At 39.5% G+C, this 27,165-nt stretch overlaps 1 protein-coding gene across 2 annotated transcripts; it reads left to right on the forward strand.

Annotated features, from left to right (window-relative positions):
* Positions 1,957-15,030, forward strand: KBTBD8 (kelch repeat and BTB domain containing 8). Of its 2 annotated transcripts, XM_003358491.5 has the most exons (4): positions 1,957-2,079; positions 2,721-2,931; positions 7,677-8,791; positions 11,753-15,030. In XM_003358491.5, the coding sequence occupies exons 1-4, from the start codon at positions 2,064-2,066 to the stop codon at positions 12,214-12,216; spliced, it is 1,806 nt and encodes a 601-aa protein (XP_003358539.3). In that variant the 5' UTR covers positions 1,957-2,063; the 3' UTR covers positions 12,217-15,030. The 2 variants fall into 2 exon arrangements, with proteins under 2 accessions (XP_003358539.3, XP_020924858.1); XM_021069199.1 differs by lacking the exon at positions 1,957-2,079 and having other exon boundaries at positions 2,796-2,931; positions 4,877-8,791.

The raw sequence follows: 27,165 nt of genomic DNA on the forward strand, positions 1-27,165 counted from the left end.
GTAGAAAGCAAAAGCATTTGGCTCAAAAAAAAAAAATGGAAATTTAAAGTTCTGAGTAACAAAAGTTAAATCAATTCATCCATGCAGAACTGTGCAGATAGGGTTTTCATAATAAAGATTTATAAGTGCATACCAAAGTCCACATATCCATATCAGTCTCAAGAGAACACCAATTGTTAACTTACACAAAATTATAACACTTTGAGCTCTAAGTTATTCAGCAGACCTAGTCAACAGAATTGGATTGTTTTTCATCATTCTCTCTCTGCTTCTCAATCACTTTTTTTTTTTTTTTGGTTTTTTTAGGGCCAAATTTGTCTGGTTTCACACTCAAGGCACATGGAAGTTCCCAGGCTAGCGGTCTAATTGGAGCTGTAGCTGGCACAGCAAAGCGCCAGATCCTAGCCATGTCTGTGACCGACACTGCAGCTCATGGTGACGTGAGATCCTTAACCTACTGAGGGAAGCCAGGGGTAGAACCCTCCTCCTCAGATTACTAGTTGGGTTAGTTACTGCTGAGCCACATGGGAACTCCTCCATCACCTCTTAAATTCCAAGATCCTTCATCAAGAAACTGAACTATTTGGAGTTCTCCTGTGGTGGGTGGGTTAAGGATCTATCGCTGTCCCTGGAACAGCCTAGATCTCTGCAGTGGTGTGGGTTGGACCCCTGGGAACTTCCACATGCAGCCGCAAAAGAGGTCAGTTAAAAAAAAAAATTGAACTGTTGGCTCTTTTCAGGGTTAGAAATGCTATGCTCATGGACTATCTCCACTAAAAATTCCTTCCCTTCCCACTCACTGATAAAATTGCCTTAAATTTCAAACATCTAGAAATAGCATTTCTGACATTAGCTCATTTCTGACTTACATTTTTTTAAAATATTAAGTATCTATAATGTGCCAGGCACCCTGTTAGATGCTAGAAACAGGAGACAAGAAAATGAAAACATGTCAACAGTAAAATTTGTATTTTCTTTCAAAAGGCTTGCAGCCTGTGAAGCAGATGGAATAGGAATAATTATTCACACATTACCGGTGAAGGAGCTAAACATTTCAAGAATTAAAGGGTCTTGTGTATGGTCCCACATTAAGAAGTAAAGAGTCAGAGATTCAGTACTTGTCCCTAATCCTGGGCTCAGGGCACTTTCCAGTATTTCTTCAAAGGAAATCCCAGACTACTAAGTATCTCAACACCTCACTTTCTCAGGAACATAAAAGGAAATCACCTTGAAACCCTTTATAATGTTCATGTGCTCTTAAAAATGGAACAGGTGTTCCCTGGATGCTCGAGAAAAGCAAGGCTTTGAGTGAGAGTTAAAGATCCTGAGCAGCCGTTGTAACCAGAACAAGTTAATCTGTGGAAACAGGAAGACTCAGCCAAGGCGATGCTATTTCAATTGGGTGTCACAGGTGACTCATCAGAGATGGCTTGCTTTCGGCCTCCCGATATTTTTCTTCGGAGTGGGGTGTCAGATTTCCTTCACAATTTTGGACAACAGCCCTCTTGTCCATTTCCAAATTTGTCTGGTTTCACAGCCCTCACGCGGACCCCCACATTCATACCGGAAGCTGAACATTGGCAGGAGATTTAGGAAACGAAAGACCAGGTGGAAAAAAGAAAAAAAAAGATCGGGGGGCCTCGAGAGAGGCCTAAAATGGGGACATTCGCACTTCAAGAGCTTTCCCTAACCTCGCCTCTCAGAATGACAGCTCTCCTCAGCCAGAAGACTACCTCTCCCGGCAGGCACTGCGCGCCTTGCAGACACAGGCTGGTGGGCTCCCTGCTCTCCTCCTCCTCCCGAACCACCCAATAGGAGTCGCCGGCTTAGGCCTCCACCCGACCCAGACCACGCGGGAGCGGGGACAATAAAACTACATTTCCCGACGCGCTTTCGCACTCCTCGTGGCCAATAGGCGCCCGGAGTTCGGAGGCTACGGGCGGAGCCGGATGCGTAGGACACCCCATTGGCTAGGGGCAGCTTAGAAGAGCCGGAACCCGGGAGAGAGAGAAGCGAAATGACATTTCCTCTTTAAATAGCTGGAGCCCGGGCCCCGTCGAGAAATGGCCGCGTCGGCAGGTGGGTCGTGTGGTGGTTACCGAGGTGTGGAGGGGTGGTGGGCCTGGGGCCAAGCTCAGGCTGCGAGCTGAGGCGGCAGCGATGAGGAGCGGGAAAGAAGGATGGATAGGTGGACAGGGATGAGGGGAGGGAGGATGAATGGCGTGGAGGGAGGTGGGCGGTCCGGCTGGACAGGGATGGGGAGGCCGGGTACCCGCCTCCGCTCCGACCTGTTCACTAGGCGGTTGAGGGGGCCACTGGCGGCCACCATCCATCGAGCTTCCCTCGTGAGGCTCCTGCCCTGCGCTCTTAGCTGGGACGTTCCGGCTGTGGCGGAGTCCTCGTAGACACCTCGCCAATTCAGCCCGCACGGTCCCTCCGCGAGCACCGGGCTTCGAGCTCGCCGGGCTCCCAGAGGAACAGGCTGGTTGTTGGAACTTGCATCGCAGCTCGCTCTTGCCCAGATCCTACCTCGCGGTCCTATTTGGGAGTGTCTGTATACAAGTATGTATTTAGAAGGGGGGAGGACAAACCAAACAACCCCTCCCCCCCAAAAAAAAATCCGACCCCACAACAACAAGACTAAACAAAGAAACCAATAAAACCCCGCGACGGTGAAACTGACTCCGAACTTCTTGTGGTTGATTTTTTTTTCCTGCTAGATTTAAATAAGTCTTCCCCAACACCGAATGGGATTCCATCTTCAGACACAGCCAGCGAAGCCATGGACCCCTTCCATGCTTGCAGTATTCTTAAGCAACTCAAAACAATGTACGATGAAGGGCAGCTAACAGACATTGTAGTGGAAGTGGATCACGGGAAAACATTTTCCTGTCATAGAAACGTTCTTGCTGCAATCAGCCCTTACTTCAGGTATGATGATGGTGGAAACTTCTATTGAGATCTGCACCGAGTTCCCTTTTTCCCTCAGTATTGCCCACTTGATTATTATACTGAGATGCGACAATGAAATGAAACCAATGGATTTGTTTGCAGAAAATACATAACTGGCCCTATTTTATTAAGCCTTTTTTTGAGGTGGGGGGGGTACTTGACAGATTCTTCTAGAATTCAGGTGGCTGGTTTTTAAGTCAGTGAATATGTTTCTGTTTGTTTCAGAAAATCTAAAATTGTACTGTCCAATATGGCAGCCACTAGCCACATGTGGCTATTAAAACTTCGATTATCTAAAATCAAATTAAAAATTAAGTTCCTTAGTACACTGGCCATGTTTAAAGTGCCCAGTAACCACATGTAGGTAGTGGCTGCCACATTGTACAGCACAGATATAGAACGTTTCCGTCACTGAGAGTTTTATTGGACAGTGCTGATCTGGAATTTGTTCCAGAATTTTATCCAAGATTTCTTTAGTTCACGTTAACTCTTTTAGAATTTAAAACATAATAGCCTGTTTTTTTAAAAAAAGAAATTACCCATTTAATGGATTGTTTTAATGCCATGGGGATAACAGCAATGAAATAAAAATGAATGCAATCTAGGTTCTATGTGTCTTAGACCCCAGACTAGTGATTATTTCTAAGATTTCCAGAAGTATTTTTAAGCTCAGTTTTCATTTTCATTTAAACTCATATTTATATATCATAAAATTTGAAAAGTAAAATTTTAAAACTTGAGTCTAAAAAATAATTTCATTCTCTAAGAAAATATCAGTGAAAGAGGCAATTTCCTGTTTAACTTCTGTTTTTGTTTCAAGTTCTCACTTTAAGCCTTTTAGTATTCAAAAATGGTGCATGAATGACTGTGAAATAATATTCTCAACCACACCCTAAATGTGCTTTTTCCTTTTGAAGATGTTTACCTTTATAGGGCATATAGCAGTGTAGTTTTCCAGACAGTAGTTTCTGGTTCCTCTTTCTCAGAATACGGGGTTAAATATAGTCACTTCAGTTTGATGCTTATGATGTAACCATTTAGACTTGCATATGGTAGGTCATTAGAGTATTAAGTATTAACCAAAACAAGGCAGTGTGCTGAAAGAAAAAAAAGAAACTCTTGTACACAGAATATATAAAGTTTGGCTTCTAATGGAAACTGTGGGTGATACTCATTTATTGAGGCCATCCATTGATGCTCAGGAAGGTTAAATGCCCTGTGTAAGTCATCTGTCTAACTAGTAACTAGTGGCAATGGTTGAGTGTGATTCCAGAGCTAGGATTCTTAGCCACTGTATGACTTTTAAGGAACAAGAGTGAGTTCTTTTTAAATTTTACCATATGGAACTATTAACTTTTTATTAGATTTGAAAAGTAAAAAAGAAAAAAAATGAAACTTTAACATGAAAATGTCTATATCTCACTGTATTTGATATTCTGGCTTACCTCTGGCTAATGGTTTTGAAGACCTAAACAAATCACTTTATTTTTTTTGTGGAAAGGAAAGTTTGCTTTATTTATAATGGGGTTGCAGGGGGGGTGCAGACTCCTGTCCAAAGGCTGACTTCCCCCACTGTCAATCAGTGGGCAAGAGCTTTCAAAGGTGGAGGGAGTGGACTGCATGCAGAAAGAGCACAGTCAGTTCTGACATGGACAAATCACTTTAAAAAAAGTAAGCTATAGTAGATTTTCTTAATTTCCAAGAAGGAGATGCTTGGAAAACTTTCTAAGCATAAGGCATGTGAATTCAGATGAAGATATTTGGCTAGAAAATTTAAAGATGAGGTTCTTTTCTTTCAGTAGAGGTTTTTGTAGCAAAGTTTCTTGGCATCAGTGCTGCTCCTTATGTGAGATATAGAAAGTCATACTTGAAATGAAAGTCATTCTTTTTCTCTCTCTCTCTCTTTTTTTTTTTTTTTTGGCAGGGGTGCCACACCCATGACATATGGAAGTTCCTGGACCAGGGACTGAACCCACATCACAGCAGTGACCTGAGCCACTGCAGTGGCAATGCAGGATCCTTAACCAGCTGTGCTACAAGAGAACTCCCTTAATAGTTTCTAAGTCTTGCATCACTGGTGGAAGAATAGAATAGCTTGAAATCTGGCATGTCTGTTTCCTGATCCCAGTGACCTGCCAGAAGTAAAATTTGTGTGATTATTAGAAAGTTTTTGTTACTTAGGATTTTGTGTGAGGAAGTGACCCCCATTTCATACAGAGTTTATGTAAAGAATCTATTAGAACAGAGGAGAACTCACTTGTCACACTGCTCCTGTGTGTGAGAACAGTGTATTCAGCTTGGTAGTAGCTCCCATGATGAAAGGATATGTGGTGATGTTTTCCTTTGGGAGTTAATCTTTGCCTAATGAAGGACTTTATTTTTCTTTTTAATTGGATAGCTGAGTTTTTCAGCACCTGGATTGAAAACCAGCTCCATACATTGGAGCATCTAGTTTTTAGTCATTAAAAATAGCCTGTATGATATCAAACTTAAAATTTACATAGCAGTAGTAAAAATAGGACAAGAGATGGTTAACCCAGGCCACAAGCTGGCTCCTGGTACCCTTATATACATGCAATATTCCATATTGCATTTTTAAATTAATTTCACATTTTTGATAAACACTTCAAAAGTTACTGGAAATCTTCTAATTTAGGGAAATTTTCTTGTAAGATTGCACTTAAAAATAAAATAGGAGGGGTGTGAAGCTGAATAATCAAATTTGTTACCAGTGTTAGGTCAGTTTCTTTAATAGACATCTATTAAGCATCCTAGGGCACACAGTCCTTTTCTAAAGAAGGTTTTATTTTATTTTATTATTTTTTATTTTAGGGTCACACCTGTGGCATTTGGTCCTTTCCAGGCTAGAGTTGAATTGGAGCTGCACCTGCCCGCCTAAACCTCAGCTACAGCCACATGGGATCTGAGCCTTCTCTGCAAACTACACCACAGCTCACGGCAACACCAGATCCTTAACCCACTGAGCAAGGCCAAGGATCAGACCTGCATGCTTATGGATACTAGACAAGTTTGTTACTGCTGAGCCACAGCAGGAACTCCTCAAGAGGATTTTAAAAGAGCTTTTGATTTTATTTTTATGTTTAAGAATAGCCTAGCAGAAAGAAACTTTAGAGGAGAGAAAAGAAAGGCAAATGGTGATTATAAACAATTAGCACTTAAATATAGAGCCAGGCTTTTGGCTACTTAATGTTTTGGCCAAGAAAGTACCATAAGTGCACAGATATTTTAATTCTAAAAAAAAAAAAAAGCTTGGTTTCAAAATAATAGTTTGGAATTTTAATAACCATTATTTCCAAAGAATCAGTTAATTCTTAAAATCTCTTTATAAATAGACATTATATTAATCCTACCATAATCTTTACTTATCTGCAAATATAGATAGGTAAAAATGTGGTAAACTTGAGAAAAGTATATTTCTTGGTTTTCTCAAATTTAGCAAACGTTTTCAAAATGTCCAAAGATAAGTGAATTGATGTTCTTATATTCCTTAAAATGATTAAGGAAACATTCAAAGATTAATTATTTTAAAAAGGAGTAGGTAGAAAATATGAACTTCTGAAGAATATCTTATTTTTCTAAGATGAAATTTTTAAAGATATGTTTGGGGTACAAGTTTCCTGTAAATTCCCACTGGGTCATGAAAAATTTTATTGGACAGTCTCTATATGCCAGTGTGTCACGATGACACCTTTTGGGCATTCTTAAACTTTCTTTTTTTTTTTTTTGTCTTTGATCAGAGCCATAGCCGCCAGCCTATGCCACAACCATAGCAATATGGGATCTGAGCTGCGTCTGTGACCTACACCACAGCTCACAGCAATGCCAGATCCTTAATCCAATGAGTGAGGCCAGAGATTGAATTTTAGTCCTCATGGTTGCTAATTGGGTTCCTTAACTGCTGAGCCACGACAGAAACTCCTGGGCATTGTTAAACTTTCTAACTGACCTGGTGATTGAAGATCTCAGGTCCTTAAGGGCAGCTTGACCAGAAGCCACGATAGTGCTCCAAGGAAAACAAGACATTCTGAAATAGTGCATGCCACCTTTTGATGTGCTTTACTTACTTATATTCTCCTTTTCTCAGAGTTGGCACAAAGTACACTGACTGGTCTTGAGGATAGGTTTTTGACATTAACCAGACTAAATCCTTCTTCTGGATGATCAACTTTTATCCCCTTTCTTTCAGCATATCAGGAAACACATTAGGAAATACTTTTCAGTTTCAAAAGGTTATCTTTGTGATAACTTTTATACTTTTGAAAATTTGCCATAGGTGTTCCAGTTGTGGTGCAGTGGATTAAAAATTCAGCTGCAGCAGCTCGGGTTGCTGTGGAGGTGTGATCTCTAGTCTTGTGCAGTGGGTTAAAGGATCCAGCACTGCTGCAACTGCAGTAAAGTTAGCAGCAGAGGCTCAGATTCAACCCCTGGCCTGGGAACTTCCATATGCCACTGGTGTGGCCATTAAAAAGCAAACTAAAAAAATGCCACAGTAAAATTATTTTTTAATTTACAAATGTTTATTTATTTATTTTTGGCTGCTTCCATGGCAGGTGGAGGTTCCTTTGCCAGGGATTGAACCCAAACCACAGCAGTAACTTGAGCCACATCAGTGATAACACTGGAATGTTAACTGCTAGGCTGCCAGGGAACTCCAATACTTTTTATTTGTAGCACACATAAATTAACCACTCTTTCCTTCCTAGATCCATGTTCACTAGCGGCCTTACAGAAAGCACTCAAAAAGAAGTTAGAATAGTTGGTGTTGAAGCTGAATCGATGGATTTAGTGTTGAACTATGCCTATACTTCCAGAATTGTTCTGACGGAGGCCAATGTTCAAGCCTTGTTTACTGCAGCTAGCATCTTCCAGATTCCCTCCATCCAAGACCAGTGTGCTAAGTACATGATCAGTCATTTGGACCCACAGAATTCTATTGGGGTCTTCATCTTTGCTGATCATTATGGTCATCAGGAACTTGGAGATCGCTCTAAAGAATACATTCGTAAAAAATTCCTGTGTGTCACCAAAGAACAAGAGTTTCTCCAGTTGACTAAAGACCAACTGATAAGTATCCTAAACAGTGATGATTTAAACGTAGACCGAGAAGAGCATGTTTATGAAAGCATCATAAGGTGGTTTGAACATGAACAGAGTGAAAGAGAAGTGCACCTTCCAGAAATTTTTGCCAAATGCATACGTTTTCCTCTGATGGAAGACACCTTTGTAGAGAAAATTCCACCTCAGTTTGCACAGGCTATAGCCAAAAGCTCTGGGGAAAAGGGACCATTGAGTACTAATGGCTGCACGCAGAGACTTGGAATGACTGCATCAGAAATGATCATATGTTTTGATGCTGCCCACAAACACTCAGGAAAGAAGCAAACAGTGCCTTGTCTAGATATATTCACAGGAAAAGTGTTCAAACTATGCAAACCACCGAATGACCTAAGAGAGGTTGGGATTCTGGTTTCACCGGACAATGATATTTACATCGCAGGAGGGTACAGGCCAAGCAGCAGTGAGGTATCCATTGATCATAAGGCAGAAAATGATTTCTGGATGTATGACCATTCCACCAATAGGTGGCTAGCCAAACCATCCTTGCTTCGAGCCAGAATAGGCTGCAAACTGGTGTACTGCTGTGGGAAGATGTATGCAATCGGAGGGCGTGTTTATGAAGGTGATGGGAGAAACTCACTGAAATCTGTGGAGTGCTATGACAGCAGAGAGAATTGTTGGACTACAGTTTGTGCCATGCCTGTTGCAATGGAGTTTCACAATGCTGTGGAGTACAAAGAGAAGATCTATGTTTTACAGGGTAGGTGCCTACGTGATTTAGTTCTTCATGAAAGGGTAACAGGTCAGATTGGGGTTCACTCACTTACACTAAAACATAAGTAAAACATAAGTTGTTTCTATGAATTGAGGAATGCCTCTGGCTTTCCTGTCATAAACTATTTGTTGGAATAGTCTGTTCTTAAAAGGACCAGTAAAGAAAATAAATTTTTCAATCAAAAAGGGCAGGTACTTTCAAGTTCCTGAAATGATCCTATAAATGTTTTATGTTCTTACTGTGTTTTGACATCATGTGGAATAAATAGTTTTGAAAACATTTTTTTCATAAATAATAGTTCAGCATTGGGGGAAAACTCTTTCAGAGCCACTTTTAAGACATTAAACAAGAAAGCCAGTTTGATACATGACTTTTTTGCTCTTCAGTAATATATGATCAAGAGATGTTGCAGCAACTATTTATTTTTTTTATGGAACTTACTGGATTAGTTTTAAAGAGAAAAAAGAACAAAGCAACAAGTATAGTTATACTATTCAGTTGCCAAAGAATTTTGTATAAGCCTTTTGATGGCAAAGATTATGAAACTTAATTATGAAGAGTTTAAACTACAGTCTTTAAGATTTCAGTTTCACTGCAGTTTGTTGCCGTCTGTAGAACATTAAGTTTTCAAGTTTTTTTTTTACTGAAAAATTTTGGGGTGTCACCTTTTTCTTTTAACATTATAAGAGGAGAGGGACCATTAATATACTTAAATTTTTTTTGTTTCAGCTATTGAAGACTAGTACTCTGGCAAAGATTATATAGTAGAAGTAGAAAGAATAACTGAGTAAGAGCAAATAAGATATTTGATCCAAGATTCTTGTTTGTGATAATGTTTTCCTTCTGTTTGGTTTCTTATTTTAGTTGCTTGAATACTAGATGCAGTGTTGGCAATATCAACATCTTTATTCTTCTTGTGTTTCTTAATTGCTCATATGTAATGTTTTTCTCACACTACTACTCTAATAAAACAAAGAAAATGGGGCAACTTCTGTTAGATACACCTGATTCTTTAGGTCTTTTCCCATTGTGGGTTTGTTTTTTTTTTTTTAATATGTTCTTTCTTCCAGGCCTTGACTTAAAACTTCCTAGAAATGCCTAAATTCATTTGTTTAAACTTCAATATGAAGTTAATTCTCTAGAAGTAGCAGTACTCTCTAGTGCTATATTTTAGTTGAATAGAAGCATGGGCATGATTTAGGTTTGTTAGTTTTTTCAAAAAATGGAATATCCAAATGGATGTAAAATCTATTGAGAATGGTTGGATAGGTTATATCTTCTAATATGATGAAGCACTCTCTGCATATATTTTGGTTCTACTGGCTGACCAGTTAGGGTTTTTGTTTTTGTTTTTATGGTCTCCCCTGCAGCATATGGAAATTCCCAGGCTAGGAGGCAAATCAGAACTGCAGCTGCAGGCCTACACCACAGCAACTCAGGATCCAAGTTGCATCTGTGACCTACAGTGCACCTCATGGCAACACTGGATCCTTAACCCACTGAGCTAGACCAGGGATTGAACCCTCATCCTCATAGATTCTATGTTAGGTTGTTAACCTGCTGATCCACAATAGGAACTCCCCTAGTTAGTCGATAGAGATAGAATTAATTAGAAGACTTCCAAATGGAATGTGTAGGTTGTGTATTAAGGTAAATACTAAAGCAAAATAATAAATTAATAGAATTTCAGGGATGGAATGAACATTGTTTAACCTGATGTATTTTTTATAAGAGAAATGTGAAGCACTGAGGGTTTTCTTAATTGTCTATTACTGGTTTAATTTATTAAAGAAGACTTTAGATTTGAAAAATCAACTTTTTAAATGTACTATTTTACCTTTTTATAAGAAATTTGTAGTGAGGTAGTACATGGTAGAAAGTTTTAATTCTGGTCTTTATTAAGAATCCTTTTACATAAGTCCATAGGGGTAGGTAATATGTAAGCAAAATCTGGGAGTTTAACAAGCTATTTTATGAAAAATTGAAATTACAGCTTCACTTTTATTAAGTAGACACTTACATTTATCCGTAGGAGGAAACCTAGTTCAAAACAGTTTTCAAGGGGAAGCTCAATTTAGAATTAGGTACTTCTAATCTAAACAAAGCCTCTTTATGTAAATAAACTTGACATGAATAGTCAGAAGCTTATGCTGTACTGTCAGTGGCTATTAGACTGTCATTTAATCTGTTCGTAAAGGGTTCAGATCTTCATATCAAGGACTTTATATAAATGTTATATTTAACCAAGCTCTTGTAAATATTCACTAGTTTATTTTAGACGTCTTTATATTGGCACTCTGACTTAGCACACCCTTTTATTGTCAAAATAGAACTGAAACTGAGTCATAGTCAATTCCATAAACCATGTGCATGTTTTTGGTCATCTTAAAGTCACATTTACTCTTCTTGAATATTTGTCTTTGCATTATAGCAACTGAAGTTAACACATGAGTGGCCCAGAGACACAAATCTGAATGATTCTGTGTACTATCTTCTAATTAAATAATTAACACATAAATTTATAGTGGCTTATTCATGCTGAGACTGTATGTATATATCTTGATCTTACTGGCTAACCATTAGTAATCATGCTTTTCTTTTTTAAGAGCTGGCTTAAAATATGTTTTCTGAAATATCCAATTGAGTAAATGGAATGATAGAGTAAATGGAAACAAGGTCTTAACCTTTATTCTGCCATGAAGCCAAAGTAACTGCTCTCACTTCCCCATTTTGAACACCCCAGTTCAGGTTGACCATAATGTTATGTTATGCTGTGCCGTGGAATGAAGACATTTAAGCTATTTTATAATATTTAATCTCTGGGTATTATAAAAAGTATTTTAGAAAGAAAAATATTTGGAAAATTACACTTTTTGGTATTCAACATACAACCAAAAAGAGCCATGTAAATATGCATATTCTTTTTTTCTTTTTCGTGTTTTTTAGGAGAATTTTTCCTCTTCTATGAGCCTCAGAAAGACTACTGGGGTTTCTTAACCCCCATGACTGTGCCTCGAATCCAGGGCTTAGCAGCTGTATACAAGAACTCTATCTACTACATAGCTGGAACCTGTGGAAATCATCAGCGTATGTTTACTGTAGAAGCCTATGATATTGAACTCAATAAATGGACTCGTAAGAAGGACTTTCCATGTGATGAGTCCATAAATCCATACCTTAAACTGGTACTTTTCCAGAATAAACTACATTTATTTGTTCGAGCTACTCAAGTGACCGTTGAAGAACATGTCTTCAGAACCAGCAGAAAAAATTCCCTTTATCAATATGATGACATCACTGACCAATGGATGAAAGTATATGAAACCCCAGATCGACTCTGGGACCTTGGCCGGCATTTTGAATGTGCTGTTGCTAAACTCTATCCTCAGTGTCTTCAGAAAGTACTTTAACGAAGGGCAGGCCTTAGTGAGCTCACCGGCATCTCGTACTTAAGGAAACTTAGTCTTTCAAAGATACAAGAAGTGGTGTCAGTATTTAAGAAAGCTGAGAGAGTTTATGCGTGGAGATGGGTGCTCTTAAAGATGAGGGTAGGGAGGCATTTCTTTCCATCTTTGTGATGTTTTCATTTCAGTAAGAAAAAGGTAACAAAGTGCAATTATCAGCATTTTTTTTTTTCTGGTATAAAAGTAATCATATCATTCTAGAATTTTTGTGATACCAGATGACTCGACAACTATGCACTCTTTGAAAAGTGGTTAGGGTATTATGGGTTAGAGACAGCTAAAATAGTTTGATGTGACTTTTTATTTTGAATACGGGTAAAAATCTGAGGCAATATCACTAGGACTTGAGCTGTGACCTCTCCAACACAGAGACGCACTAACTTAGACCCTCATTCTGAATATATGTATATTTGTGTACTGTTTTCCATTGTACTGAGATTTAAATGTGTCCTGTTACTAGAGTAGATTGAAGGAAAAACAAATCAGTCTAAGAGCTTTTAGTTTGATTGTTTTAGAGTCCCCATGTTACTATAAGTTAAGCTAAAGTTTTAAAATAGCAGTTTTCTGTTGATAATTTTTTCAAGTGCTAACACTGTCTCTGTTTTTTTTTTTTTTTAAAATCCTAGAAAGGGCCCAAAATCACAGGTGGCTGGTGCTTGTATAAGTTAATTCATGTGTATAGCTAGATAGATTTTAATCATCTGAGCCTATGCTTACCTTTCAAATCGGTATGTTAGTTTCATGGCTGTAGTACTTTACATGTTACTCTAGCATGATTTCACCAGATTTTCTACCTACATGATGGCAAGATATGGCCAGTTATTGGTCTAACTGGATTCAGTCTTAGAATAGTGAAAAGAACACTATTCTCATTTTGCACTAACGTGGGCCATTTTATCATTTTACCCCCTTTTCCATCCTCTACCTGTTCATTCATTATCAGTGCAGTGAAAGGTAACTTATTTCCCTCCTTCACAGAGCATAATGTGAAGTTTACACCTAATTTTAAAATTCTGCTTTCCAGAAACATAAAATTCCTGCAGTGGTCTCATTTAATGGCTTTTACGTTATATATGACAAAACCTCACCTCATTTTTTTTTTTATTTTTGCACTTAACAGTTGTGAATAATTTTACATTGAAAAACTTGTTTTAGCTGAAGGTGACTGAAAAGGAAAGGAGTGAATAGAACCACAGCATTATAGGTACGCTAAATTGTTTCTCATGTTTAACTGCTGAGTTTCTAATAGTCAGAAATATTGACAGGACAAAGCAACTCATGTGTTATCCCTCAGGCAGATATTTGGATCAGTAATTAGTTTTTACTCTGCCTGGAAAAATTAATAAAGGATATAAGTATAGCCCAGAGTCCGTCCTCAACTGGAATATTTTGATTCTCTGAAAGAAAACTAACTGGCATGGTTTGTACTAAAAACTCTTGCACAAATCATAATGTGATAACTGTGAAACAAATTTAAAACATTGCTTCTTTGCATTACATACCTCGTTTTTCAGAAACTTTCCAAACTGCTTGTCACAGCCCTCTACAAGTAGGGAACGTTTCCTGAAGCTGAATTTCAAGTGGACAATGTCTAGAGAATTGACATTTTAAAATCTAGTCTTGGGAAACTAGATGAGTGTGGTCTTATGGCCTTGGTAGTATGTCTATAACCTCTTTATTGACTTTGTCAACTAATCATCTGTTTTTTCTCCCCAGTTTTTCTTTATCTTCATGCTCTTTGGGGGCTATTTCTGTGAGTGTTTTGAAGCATCTTTACTGTGTTGCATTGCAAAGGGGAGGAAAAAACAACTCACTGACTTTTCCAAGAGATGTTCATGTGATTTATTTTTGAGAGCTTTGTGGACTATCTAAGATTTCCTGCCACTTTTAGACAATCTCCCGTATTTATTTAGAAGGATGTGTTACTTGAAAACATGACATTAGAACATTGAGTTAGCAATTTCCATGTGCTGTTTGATGTATAGGAAAACAAAGTACTGTGGTTAGTTCTGCAGTCAGTTTACTCTGTTGATCTGCACAACAGTTGGTCCTTTTGCTCTAACAATTTATATTGAGGGTGTGAAAGTATAGTGTGTCAAAGCCAAGGTTTAGAATTTGCTGGGGAAGTAGAATGTATCTTGAATTTTGTATGAAGCACTATTTGTTTAAATTATATAGCTGGGATATTTCGCCACTTTTAAAGTGATTTCAGAAGAGGTCCTAGAAAACTAAGATTAATGATATGTGTGGCTCTGTGTTTAGATATTTAAGGTACATTTGCATAGTATGAGAATATAAGTAAAAGGCACAATGGGTACTATAGAATTAAAATATAGGGTGACATATGCCAGCCCCACTTGACTTTGTTTTTGCATTTGAAGAAAGTATGTGGCACTTTCCTATATATTTTTTATGCATTGAAAACTGGATGTGGTATAATTATGCTAAAGGAAAGTAGAAATCGTATTCTATATTTTCCATCGTTGTTTTCTTGTTATCCTACAAAGTTGATGCCTAAACATCAAGCTGATTTCATTGGTGCATGAGGATAAGTGGATGTGATTTGCGAGGAATCAGATTCCCTATGTGAAGAAGCTTAAAACGGCATTCAATGTTCAGTGCTCAGGTATGTAGTAAGTACTGTAGTCCTTTGGGGGCAAATGTGTAGATATTTTTAAACATTTTGCCATAATTGCACAATTTTTTGCATTTTTACCTGATGGCATTGTTTCTTATAATAAAACCTTTTCTGACTGAAAACTTCCATTGTCCTAAATTGACCTCTGACAAGATGGAAATCATGAAATACCTTATATCATGGTGGAATAGAATGAGATTTTTAATCTCTCGAATACTTGGCCTCGGGTACAAAATGAATAAGTTAATACCACCCTGTATAATGTCCTTGAAATTCTAAAGCAAGTTCACTCATATTGATAGTGGCTTCATTGAGTTGGTTCTGCCCTCAGCTCTCCGTATTCCCTTCTCTCTCACAATTCATACCTAATCCATCAGAAAATCCTGTTGCTTCTCCCTTCACTGTATTCTCAAGACTCTGACCAGAAACCACTTACACCCCTATCACCCTAGTCTAAACCAGCCTACCTTGTCTGCCTTAATCCTTTGCCACTGAATTGGTCCCCTTTCAATCACCTTTGACCCCAGGTGATGAACATCTATTGTAATCTATACTGTCCTCCACACAGTAGCCTGAGGGATCCTGTTGAAACATGTCAGATTACATTTTTCTGCTCAACCCCCTCCAATGATTTCCATCTCCCTTCATATGAGATCTATACCCTTCCTTCCATGATCTAAACAACCCCATCGCTCGGACCACACTACCATTCCACCTGCTCCCTCCATTCTAGCCATACTGACTCCTGTTCCTCAGACATGCCAAGCTCCTCCAATATCAGGGCCTTTACCCTTGCTGTGTCTTTTGCTGAGGAAGCCCTGACAATTCACCTGTTTAAGAACTAAAACTCCAGAGAGGCCTTCATTGACCACCTTGCGTAAAACAGAATGCCTTCCAACGCCACCCCCACCCATACCACCTGTCTTTTTCCACTTTAGTTTTCAGATATTTTCCCCCATTGACATGTAAGCTCCATGAAGACAAGGGACTTATTTATGATTCACCTCAGCTCAGTGCCTAGGACATACTAGGCAGTTAATGTTTGTAAAAAGAAGTGAATTTTCATTTAAGTCTTAAGAGTACCCTGAAAAGTGGTAGGACAAGTGCCAGCACCTCTATTTTATTAGGTTGGAAACAGAAAGACCAAGTGAATTGCTAAAGGTCATCTAACTAATGAGGGGCTCACCTGAGATTAGAACCAAGCTGTCCACTTTGACCTCAACCTAGTTTATGCATGCTACATTCGTTCAAAACTGATAGAAAAGGCAGATGCTCTGTATTTTGTGCTTAATGGTTGTCTTTTCTGAGTCCCACCTTCTCCCCAATACTGTTACTTAAAATATCTACTGTCATTTATGACTCTGATTGATTCTTAACGAGGAAGTAGATGACGTAGGAAAATACCTTCTGTCTCACTCATCCTCCATCATTACGCTAACATACCACTGTTAGGAGTTCTGTCCCTCAAATAAGTTGAAGAAAAAAAAGAAAAGGCTTGATAAATAGTGTTTTAGAGTACTGTTATTTTGCTTCTATGAAGTTAAAATGACTTCCCATTTCAAAATTTTGGTTGTATGACTGTTTTTTATTGAAAAATTATTTGCAAATACAAAAATTAAAAATAAGCGGTCTAGGATCTTTGAGTCTTCAGAAGAGAGCTGCACGTGACACCTGCTAGCTTTTTGAAATGAAATTTGGAACTTTGTGTAATGCATTTGAGGGGGGGAAAAAGTATTTTCATGCATTTAATGGTCTAGGATATACCAAACATTCTTGACTGGGAACTTTCTCGACAGAATTTATATGGCTTTCAATAGTAAACATGCACTAATTGTAGATAGGTAGCATTAATTACTAGCAGGTCTAATAAATATCAAGTTCACGTGTCCTTCATTCTCATTCTCCACACTTCACTTTAATGACATATATCTCTTTGGTAGAAGAGATCCCAGAACCTAGAAAGCTGGGCACCACGTTCATGAATCTGCAGATTTCCCTTCCTTTTTTAGTAACCTGCTTTAGCCTAGTTTACTTGTGTGTGTTCATAAGGAAGCTGCTTCACATGTTTGAACAGGTGGATCAGTGTGGCTGCCATCCCAGAGAAAGGAAAAGTGAAGGTGTTCCAGTCACAAAGAATACATTTGGAGGTTGAAATTGCTATGCCACAAGGCAGAATTTTAATTTATGCAAGTGTAAAGTATTTTATGCCTGCTGAAGGGGACACTGTCCAGGATGAGTTAGGTAACCAGAGACACAATATTTGCATTTTTCAGTCATATATTTTAAAAACACTGAAGTGATACAAAACAAACAAACAAAAAAACTGAAGTGATACAAAATATGCCTTAAGCTTCCTACTGACCACCACCTCTATTATTTAAACTCACTTGCTCAAGAACTTGCCCTTAGGATTTTTGGATCTTGTTGAGATGCCAATCCACTGGCCCCCATGATTTTTTCCACTGTCCATCAGCCCCTACTGGGGACTTTTTCTGAACTTACCCATCTTAAATTCCATGATTCATTCAAAATAATATCACTTTACATTTCCTCAGTTCCTTGCCTCTCTTTGCTACCACCATACTTGCCTGACTGAACCTCAGCCCTGAGAGATCCTGGCCATGCGCCTCCTCCATGCCTGGCCCGTGTCCTGAAATACTGCAGGAGAAATCCCATGATTAAGCCCACTCACTTTGACGTAATGTACCTCCCATGGGTTCTCAACATGGTGTAGCAGTTTTTAGTTTTTCTCAAACCACCACATCTTTTTCTCCCTCTTGGTTTTGAGTCCTCTACCTTTCTCCAGGTGGAAGATGGCAGCCATTATCTGGGTGCTCCCTCTTCCTCCTACCATCCATCTACCTGAATCTCCTCTGCTCTTCCTCTTCAAAGGTGTGGAGGAAGTGTGCTGTTTCTATCCATGGTTGCTTTGTGCTCTGGTTCCCTTATCATTCCCTCTCCAACATCCCCTCTTGCTCAGATCATTCTACTAAACCAAAAACTGCACTTTTCTCCTATTAAGCAAAACAACAAACTGTCCTTTGGTATAGCACCTTCCTCCACTTTAGTGCTCCTTCTCTTGGTTTCCATGAAGGCAAAATTTTCTAATGGGTTGTTTCTACAAGCTGTTTTTTCTTTTTTTCTTTTTGTTTTTGATTTCTTGGGCCGCTCCCTAGGCATTTGGAGGGTCCTAGGCTAGGGGTCAAATCGGAGCTGTAGCCATTGGCCTACAACCAGAGCCACAGCAACGCGGGCTCCGAGCCGTGTCTGCAACCTACACCACAGCTCATGGCAACACCAATCCTTAACCCGCTGAGCAAGGCAAGGGATTGAACCGGAAACCTCATGGTTCCTAGTCAGATTCGTTAACCACTGAGCCACAACAGCAACTCTTGTACAAGCTGTTTCTGTTTCCCAGCTTTCATTCACTCTTCAACCCACCCCAGTCGCCACAGTCTCCTCACAACCAAAACTGCTGTCATCAAGGTCTCCAATCACACTTAGCTGTAAATTCATTTTTCACATTTGTCCTCATTGTACTTGACTTCACAGGTGTGTTTGGCACAGTTGACCACTATCTCCTTTCTGAAAACCTGTCCTTAGTGGGATCCTGGGACGCCATGTTCTGAACATTTTCTTGGTACTGCCCTGTCCTTATTAATCCCACTTTACTGGCCCCTTTTCTTCTCAGGTTCTCTTCTGTCTTCTCTTCTCATGTGACCCCATCTATTTCTTTGGCACTAAATGCCATTTGCAGACTGATGACTTTAAAATTTATATTTTCAAACCGTATCTATTTTTTTTTTTTTCTTTTTAGGGATGCATCCTTGGCATATGGGAGTTCCCAGGCTATGGGTCAAATCAGAGCTGCAGTTGCCAGCCTACACCACAGTCACAGCAACTCGAGGTCCGAGCCGTGTCTGCAACCTACACTACAGCTCACAGAAATGCCGGATCCTCAACCCACTGAGCAAGGCCAGGGATTGAACCTGCATCCTCATGGATATTAGTTGTGTTCATAACCCACTGAGCCACAACGGGAATTCCCATAGCTCTACTCTTGACTCCAGGCTTCTATCCAACTGCCTACTAGATAGCTTCTGTTGGGTTGGTGGAGACATCTTAAACTTAAATTCTCCTTTTCCATCATTTCCTGAAAGCTCCACCTGCAAAAGGTAATGTGTATCTGTCCACTCCTCTTCATTTCCACCACTCTCACCTGTACTGAAACCAGGCTTCTGTTGCCTAGACTGCTGCAGGAGCCCCACACAGTTGTCCCCATTTTAACTTGTGTCCACATTCTCAGTAACCCATTCCCAGTCCAATAGCCACAGTGATCTTTTAACAAATGGTAGGTTTTTTGGTTTTTTTTTTTTCCAGTCTTTTTGCCTTTTCTTGGGCCGCTCCCGAGGCACATGGAGGTTCCCAGACTAGGGGTCGAATTGGAGCTGTAGCCATCGGCCTATGCCAGAGCCACAGCAACGCGGGATCAGAGCCTCATCTGCAAACTACACCACAGCTCACGGCAACGCCGGGTCCTTAACCCACTGAGCAAGGCCAGGGATCGAATACGCAACCTCATGGTTCCTAGTCAGATTTGTCAACCACTGAGCCACGATGGGAACTCCTAACAAATGGTATTGTTAACCGCCAAGTGTAGAACACAGCAACTCTGTGCTACATCAGTGCTCCCTTCCCTATTTCTCCAACCTAATCCAGTGCCACTTTTCTCCTTGCTGCCTATTCTTTAGATGCATTGGCTGTTGCAGACCTTGTGGGTGCTCTGCCCCTATACACTTTGCATTCACTATTTCCATGCATTTTGACTTTTTGGTTGTTGTTGTCTTTTTAGGGCTGCACTCGCAGCATATGGAAGTTCCCAGTCTAGAGGTCGAATCAGAGCTGTAGCTGCTGGCCTCTGTCACAGCCACAGCAACGCTAGATCCCAGCCGCATCTGTGATCTACACCAAACTCATGGCAACACTGGATCCTTAACCCACTGAGAGAGGCCAGGGATTGAACCTGTGTTCTCGTGGATACTAGTCGGGCTCATTACCACTGAGCCGCGACGGGAACTCCCACTCATTTTGACCTTTATGGTTTCCAACTGCCACGCACATTTCAGTTGCAAGTAGTTACTTGTAATTCTTGCTGGCTGCTGGACTTTGCTTAGTCCACGATAATAAGGCAGGCTGAAAGAACCAAGGAGTTAACCCCATTGAGGAGGAGTTCACAACCTTCTGATGCGAGCTGGTTGATAAAGACACTTGCTTCTTCCACAGATGGGATAAGTGAGGCATGTTCTATGTGGTCTCCTAGAGTTCCCCAATGTGGGTGAGCCCTAGTTACCTGTATTACCTGCTTGATAACCACACCCTGATTCACTTTCCTCCTCTTTACCAATGCTTCTTGGGACCACCTCCCCTCCCCCTAAGGAGCTGTTTGCTCTCCAGTCCTTGCTCAGAACTGGCTTCTGCTGGAAGTGAACATAAAACAATGGCTGCTTTTGAAATTCCTCAAGGCTTCTATTTTAATGAGCTTTCCTCATGCCACTTCTTGTACCTGGAAACTTCATTCCTTCACCTCTGTTCTTCATATTTATTTATTTATTTTTTTTTTAGGACTGCACCTGTGGCATATCAAAGTTCCCAGGCTAGGGGTCAAATCAGAGCTGCAGCTGCCAATCTACCCCGTAGCCATGGCAACACTGGATCTGAGCCACATCTGGCAACTCACGGCAATGCCAGATCCTTAAGCCACCGAGTGAGGCCAGGGATCGAAACTATGTCCTCTTGGATACTAGTTGGGTTCATTACCACTGAGCCACAAGTAGATTCTCACCTCTGCTCTTACATGACCATTTTTTTTTCTTATCTTTAAGGTCTCAGTAACATCTTCCTAGCTAAATCCCACTGAAGTATTTAAGCTTTTGTTTAAACAGCCCTTATCACAGCACTGTAAATCAACTGTACTTCAGTAAAACTTTAAAAAAGGAAAAAAATAAAATACTTTCCCTTAAAAAAACAAACAAAAAAACAGTCCTAGCTAAAGTAAATGCTCCTGTTATGCTTGATCTTACCACCCAACATGCTCCCCACTCTCTGCCATTTTTTGCTGTCTCCTTAAGAGACAAGTTCCATGAGTGCAGTGTCTAGGCCTATTTGATGTTCAATGTGTCCCCCTTACCTGAAAAAGCATCTAGCATATAATTTTTTAATTTAAATAAACTATTTATTTTGGCTGTGCCCACAGCATGTGAAAGTTCCTGCGCCGGGGCTCAAACCTGCAGCACAGCAGGGACCCTAGCTACTGCAGTGGCAATACCAGATGCTTAACCAGTTATGCCACAAAGGAAATCCTCAAATAAACTTTTAACTTCAAAATAATTTTGAAATAAATTTCCGGAAAAACTGAGACAATAGTACAGAGTTCCTATCTATCCCAAACCAGTTTCCCCTATTATTAACATCTTATATTAATAATATTGATTAATAATACTGATTTATTTATTTATTTATTTTATTTAGTTGTCCCGTGGCTTATAGAGTTCCCAGGCCAGGGATCAGATGCTAGTCACAGTTGCAGTCTACGCTGCAGCTGCAGCAAAGCTGGATCCTTAACCTTCTGTGTTGGGCCAGGGATGGAACCTGCCTCCCAGCATTCCAGAGATGCTGCTGATTCATCCCATCGTGCAACAGTGGGAACTCCAGTGATTCATTATTATTAACTAAATTCTATACTTTAATCCTTGGTTTTTACATAATGTCCTACTTATGCTCCAGGGGCTCAGGCAGGATACATAACATCTAGTTGTCTCCTAAGATTCATTTTAGCTGTGAAAATTTCTCAGACTTAAGTTGCTTTTGATGACTTGGACAGTTTTGAAGGGTACCGGTCAGATGTTTTGTAGAGAAGCCATCAATTGTGTTTGTTTGATGTTTTTCTCATGATTAAACTGGGGTTATGTGTCTAGGGGAGGAAGACCACAGAGGTAAAGTGCCATTCTCACCTCATCACATCAAAGGGATATACTCTCAATATGACTTGTCATTGTTGATGTCAGCCTTCATCACCTGGCTGAGACAGTGGCTGTTAGGTTAGTTTTCAGTAAGGTTATTTCCCCCTTTCTTGGGTTTGGTGTTACAGTAATGCTGGTATCATGAAAGAGGAAGTTTTCCCTCTGATTCTATTTTCTGGAACACAGGGTGCAAAACTGGTACCTTAAATGTGTGGTAGAATTTATAGTTGAAAGTATATGAACCTGATGCTTTATTTCTGAAGGGTTTTTTATTAATTCAATTTCTTAAACAGATATTAGTTTACTCAGTCTATATATTTCTCCTTTGGTGAATTTTACCCCTTTCAAGAAATTGGTCATCATAGTATTTACTTTAAATTCTTTCTCAGAGTTGCCATCTCTCTGCTTACATTATGCATAGACTGTAGTTGATTTACAGTGTTGTGCCAGTTTCTGATGTACAGCAAAGCAACCTAGTCATACATATATATACATTCTCTTTCTTATGTTATCGTCCATCCTGGCCCATCCCAAGAGACTGGATATAGTTCCCTGTGCTATACAGTAGGACCTTATTGCTTATCTATTCTAAATGCAATGTTTGCATTTACTAACCCCAAACTCCCAGTTTATTCCACTCCCTCCTCCCTCCCCCTTAGCAACAAGTCTGATGTCTATGTCTATGAGTCTGTTTCTCTTTTATGGGTTGGTTCATTTGTGCCATATTTTAGATTCCACATATAAGTGATATCATATGGTATTTGTCTTTAATTAGAGTTACTTTAAATTCACACACCTGACAATTTCAAAATCTTTGACATATCTGAGTCTGTTATGATGCTGGATTTTTCTCTTCAGATTGTTTTTCTTGCCTTGTTTTAGGCTGTCATAATTTTTGTTGAAAGCCGGACATGATGCATCATGTAATAGGAACTGAGGTTAACTGACTTTAGTGTGAGGATTTATGTTAATATGGGTAGGAGTTTGGACTGTTTGTAATGACTGCTGTAGCTACTGGGACCAGAGACATCGAATTCCTGTAGCTCCCTTGTTTGGTCTCCCTTCTTTTTCTTGGGTTTCTCTTAGTACTTCTAAGAAACAGTTTGTATCTTGTGGCTCTTTCTGCTATAATTCATTATCTGTTGCTCTGTGGTATGGGTGATGGAGAGCACTGCAAGGTTTTATGATTAAATCGCAGTATTTAGTGAGCCTGTGTATTGGGCTATGACCTTCTCCAGTTGTATAGCTCTTTATTTTCCCTGGCTCCATCCTCCCTTCCCAGGCACAGCATTCCTAATTTGTTTCCTTGAAGCTCTGACCCCTTTTGACTGTGTTCATTCCTTTTCCCCTTAGATGAGATAGGAAAGCTAGCTCTTCCTCCAGCTTTTATCAAACTCTGTCTGAGAATTTTTCCCTGAAGAGGAGGCTTTTGTTATGGAGAAGGCTCTGGGTGTATTTCACAATTTTTATCCCTCCCCTCATGACAGAGCCTCCAGGGAACTTTTATTTTTTCAGCTTTTCACCTTAAGAACCTGGTAGGGGTTCCTATAGGTAAAGCCCACAAAAGTGTAGGGGCCCAGAAGTTTCTCACTCTCCTGCTAGTTCACACTCAGCTTCTAACAAGTCACTAAAATTACCATTTAAGTGTTCTTATCAGTTTATGGCCCTTGGGACTTCTGGTGTATGAAAGCAGATTCGCCTGTACTCCAGATATCAGGGTGACTGCCTGCAACCTAATTTCTCTGAGGGGTCTAAGAAAAGTTGTAAATCTCAGTTGAAGAGCTTTTTCTTGTTATAAGGTTGGGAGTGACAACCTGAATCTGGAAGTCCCTATAATAAACTTCTAATAAATATTTATTTACAAAGTGAATGAGTTATTCTTCACCTCATACATAAATATCATATGACTTCTATTATAGGTAAGACATATTTCACAATAAAAAACAAGTTAAGAAGTTACTTAGTAAACATGTCCATATACTTAATCATATTCAGGTATCTTTTGTTTACAATTTATATGGTCATGGAATTACTTAATACATAGTTCAGTGATTGTTGATGGTTGCGTACCTAATAACCCAGTTTTCCAGCACCAAATCAAAATTGTATGATATAATTTAATTAAAATTTCAATCACTTTGAGATATATTTTAATTATACTACTAAAACTAAATTGAACATTACAATGTAATCATTTTAAATTTTCCTTATCATGTATATGCAGAACCATTTTCTATTGATTAGTGTGTTAAAAATAAATGAGATTTAAGAGATCCTTTTCTTCCTTTCTTTTCTCTTCTACAAATATATGCACAACTATGTGATTTGATGGGGGAAAAGCTAGACATAAGTATTAACAAATAGAAAATGTGTAATATATTTTCTCAGTATTTTATATAGGCCTTATGAACAGGAATTAGTGTTCTGGGTGACTTTGGGCAGATTGCTTAAAGTCTCAGAACTTTCATTTTCTCATATATACAGTAGGGCTAATAATATAATCCACCTTATAGAGTTTTTGTGAGGATCAAATAAGCATGAAAAATTTTCATCACAGGGCCTGGCACATAGTGAACACTCTGTAAAAGGTCAGTATTGTTAGCATTATTCACAGCTATACTGCTGTCGTTTAGAAATTCCTAAAACATAGCCTTAGCAGAACAGTACTTCCTTAGTAGCTAATATAAAATATTTGCCAAAAAGAAGGACAGTCATTTGGACTCTTATTAATGAGATTGGACCCGTAATCCATGCATGAAAGTGATTTCCACAGTTTTACAGTCACACAGTTCTCACTTTCACTTCTGCACTGTATATTGTACAGGACTGAAATGAAACAAATAGTACTTAGAGCAATTTCTGTACGGCTTGTAACCTGTGCAAAATAAAAATAAGAGTGCGTTGTTCCTCAGACTGGTTTTAAGAACCAAAAAGAGTCTGTCCTTAGAATTTATCCTGTCTTTTGTTCTCACTAACAGATAAGGATCTAACAGATTTCAGCTCATATAATTCAGTTCCTAAAATATGTGATTCCAAAGCTCTTTTAAAGATAAAAAGGTAAGGTCAAAGCACCTTTTACCAACACCTAATGAGGAGTGAATTGGCCACAGTTGAATTTTAAAGGTGACATGCAAGAGGGACCTACACAACACAGGGGGCATTTCTTGTAATCAGTGAGCATCTGGGATGACAAGAAATCCACAGGTGCTCACTGACAACCGGCCGAAAGCTTAGGTCAAAGTTAATAATGGAATTTAGGAACCTGGCATTTTCAGAGCTGGTCTTAGTAAATATTTGCATGAATGGATGCAATGGCTCAAACGTAAAGTGTAAAATGAGAAGAAAAATTAGCTAAGAACAAATATCTGTGAAATTCAGTTAAATGGGCAGAAGAAAGGCAACTGAGAAGTTATTAGGGGAGAAAAGGGCATAGGAAGCAGTAGGACTGCAGAAGAGAATTTCAAAAATGTGATCCATAGAAACTAAGGAAAAAATGCAAACTTAAAGGGGCTCCTGGATCTGACAATTTAAGTACAGGAAAGGATATGGCAGTTTCCACAGAGTGCTAGGGAGAGAACTCAAATTGCTGTCACCTAAGATGCAGGTCAGGAGTTCCCATCATGGCTCAGTGGAAACAAATCTGACTAGCGGGTATGTGTGTGCGGGTTCAATCCCTGGCCTTGCTCAGTGGGCTGGGGATCTGGTGTTGCCATGATCTGTGGTGTAGGTCGCAGATGCAGCTCAGATCTGGTTTTGCTGTGGCTGTGGTGTAGGCCAGAAGCTGTAGCTTTGATTCGACCCCTAGCCCGGGAAACTCCAAATGTGGCCCGAAAAAAAAAAGCCGAAAAAAAGAAAAAATCAAACACTCCATGCCTTTTCAATAAAAACAGGAATAAGCAATACCCAGGTATCAAGTCGTTAGCCCATTTCTAGACTATTCCCCCTTGAGAGTTCTGCAGCACCCTGTTTCCTCTCAAAGTAATGAAAATTAGAGACACACCCAAACCTACAGGCCAAGATCTGGATCAGCGTAAGACAAATTCCTAGCAAGAGGAGCAGAGTAAAAACCCTTGGAGAAAAATACTGACCCAGAGAGAAATAGACACACACTCCGTAGCCTCTCCCATTTCTGCAAGATAGCACTAATGTGAACCGACTGGGGGCACTTGCTCCTTTGCCTCATTGGCCAGATGAAATTCAGTTGAGAGCCAAATCTGGTTCCTACCCCTGACCCGGAAACATCTGCTTTGCAATAAGTCCTCAAATATCCTGTGTTTTCTAAAGTATGTGGTGGGTGAGGTGATTGGCAGGAGTCACAGGCACGAGAACTGATGAACTCTTCAGTGCTCGCATTTGTGAAGGTGTGGAGGCTCTAGTTTCTCCCACATCATGTCTGTGAGCGTGTTGGGGCAGCCCAGGAGGCCAGGGAGATAAGACCCATCACTAACCTCAGCTGCCCCCCTGAACAGGGAATTACCCAAATTGCAACCCCAGGATTTCGTCCTGGAACTACTGTAGTCTACAGTTGATAAAACCACAGTAGCAAGTTAGCTGGAGAAAGAAGGAGGCATTTGGCATGTGGATATATATGTTCATAGTCATACATAAATGTGATGTAGAGCAAAATACGTGCATCTATATATGTATGTCTTCCTTGAAGGTTTCCAAGAGATGGTTATGTTTTTCTCTTAAACCTACATTTCACTCTTCCAAAAATAAAATACTATCCACACTTTTCTGGGCACTGAGTTGTACAAGTTTGATTTGCTACTCAGCACGACATGCTCTGTATTTTAAGGCCGTGGAACCTCTTTATCACACTTATATATGACAAGAGGCTCCCAGGTGAAAAATATTTTAATGGTTATGAGCCACTAGCTAATATCTTATTCTTGCATGACACTTTCTACTTTGCAGAATGCTTTTGTAAATGTTACCTTTTTATTTTTTATTTTTAAAATTTGTTTTATTTTTATTATTTTCTTTTTTACTGCTTTACCTGGGGCACATGGAAGTTCCTGGGCTAGGGGTCAAATTGGAGCTTACACCATAGCCACAGCAACACTGGATTTGAGCAACATCTACAACCTATGCTACAGCTTGTGGCAATGCCGGATCCTCAACCTACTGAGTGAGGCCAGGAATTGAACCTGTATCCTCACAGACACTATGTTGGGTTCTTAACCTGTTGAGGCACAATGGGAACTCCATGTGTATGTTATCTTTTTAGATCCTACT

Source organism: Sus scrofa, chromosome 13 (assembly GCF_000003025.6).
Source record: "Sus scrofa isolate TJ Tabasco breed Duroc chromosome 13, Sscrofa11.1, whole genome shotgun sequence".
Classification (NCBI taxonomy): Eukaryota; Metazoa; Chordata; class Mammalia; order Artiodactyla; family Suidae; genus Sus; species Sus scrofa.

Excerpts from the sequence above, each read along its gene's own strand:
- KBTBD8 (XM_003358491.5), top strand. Across the intron at positions 2,932-7,676 it reads GCAATCAGCCCTTACTTCAG|ATCCATGTTCACTAGCGGCC; the intron begins GTATGATGATGG and ends TTTCCTTCCTAG. Across the intron at positions 8,792-11,752 it reads GAAGATCTATGTTTTACAGG|GAGAATTTTTCCTCTTCTAT; the intron begins GTAGGTGCCTAC and ends CGTGTTTTTTAG.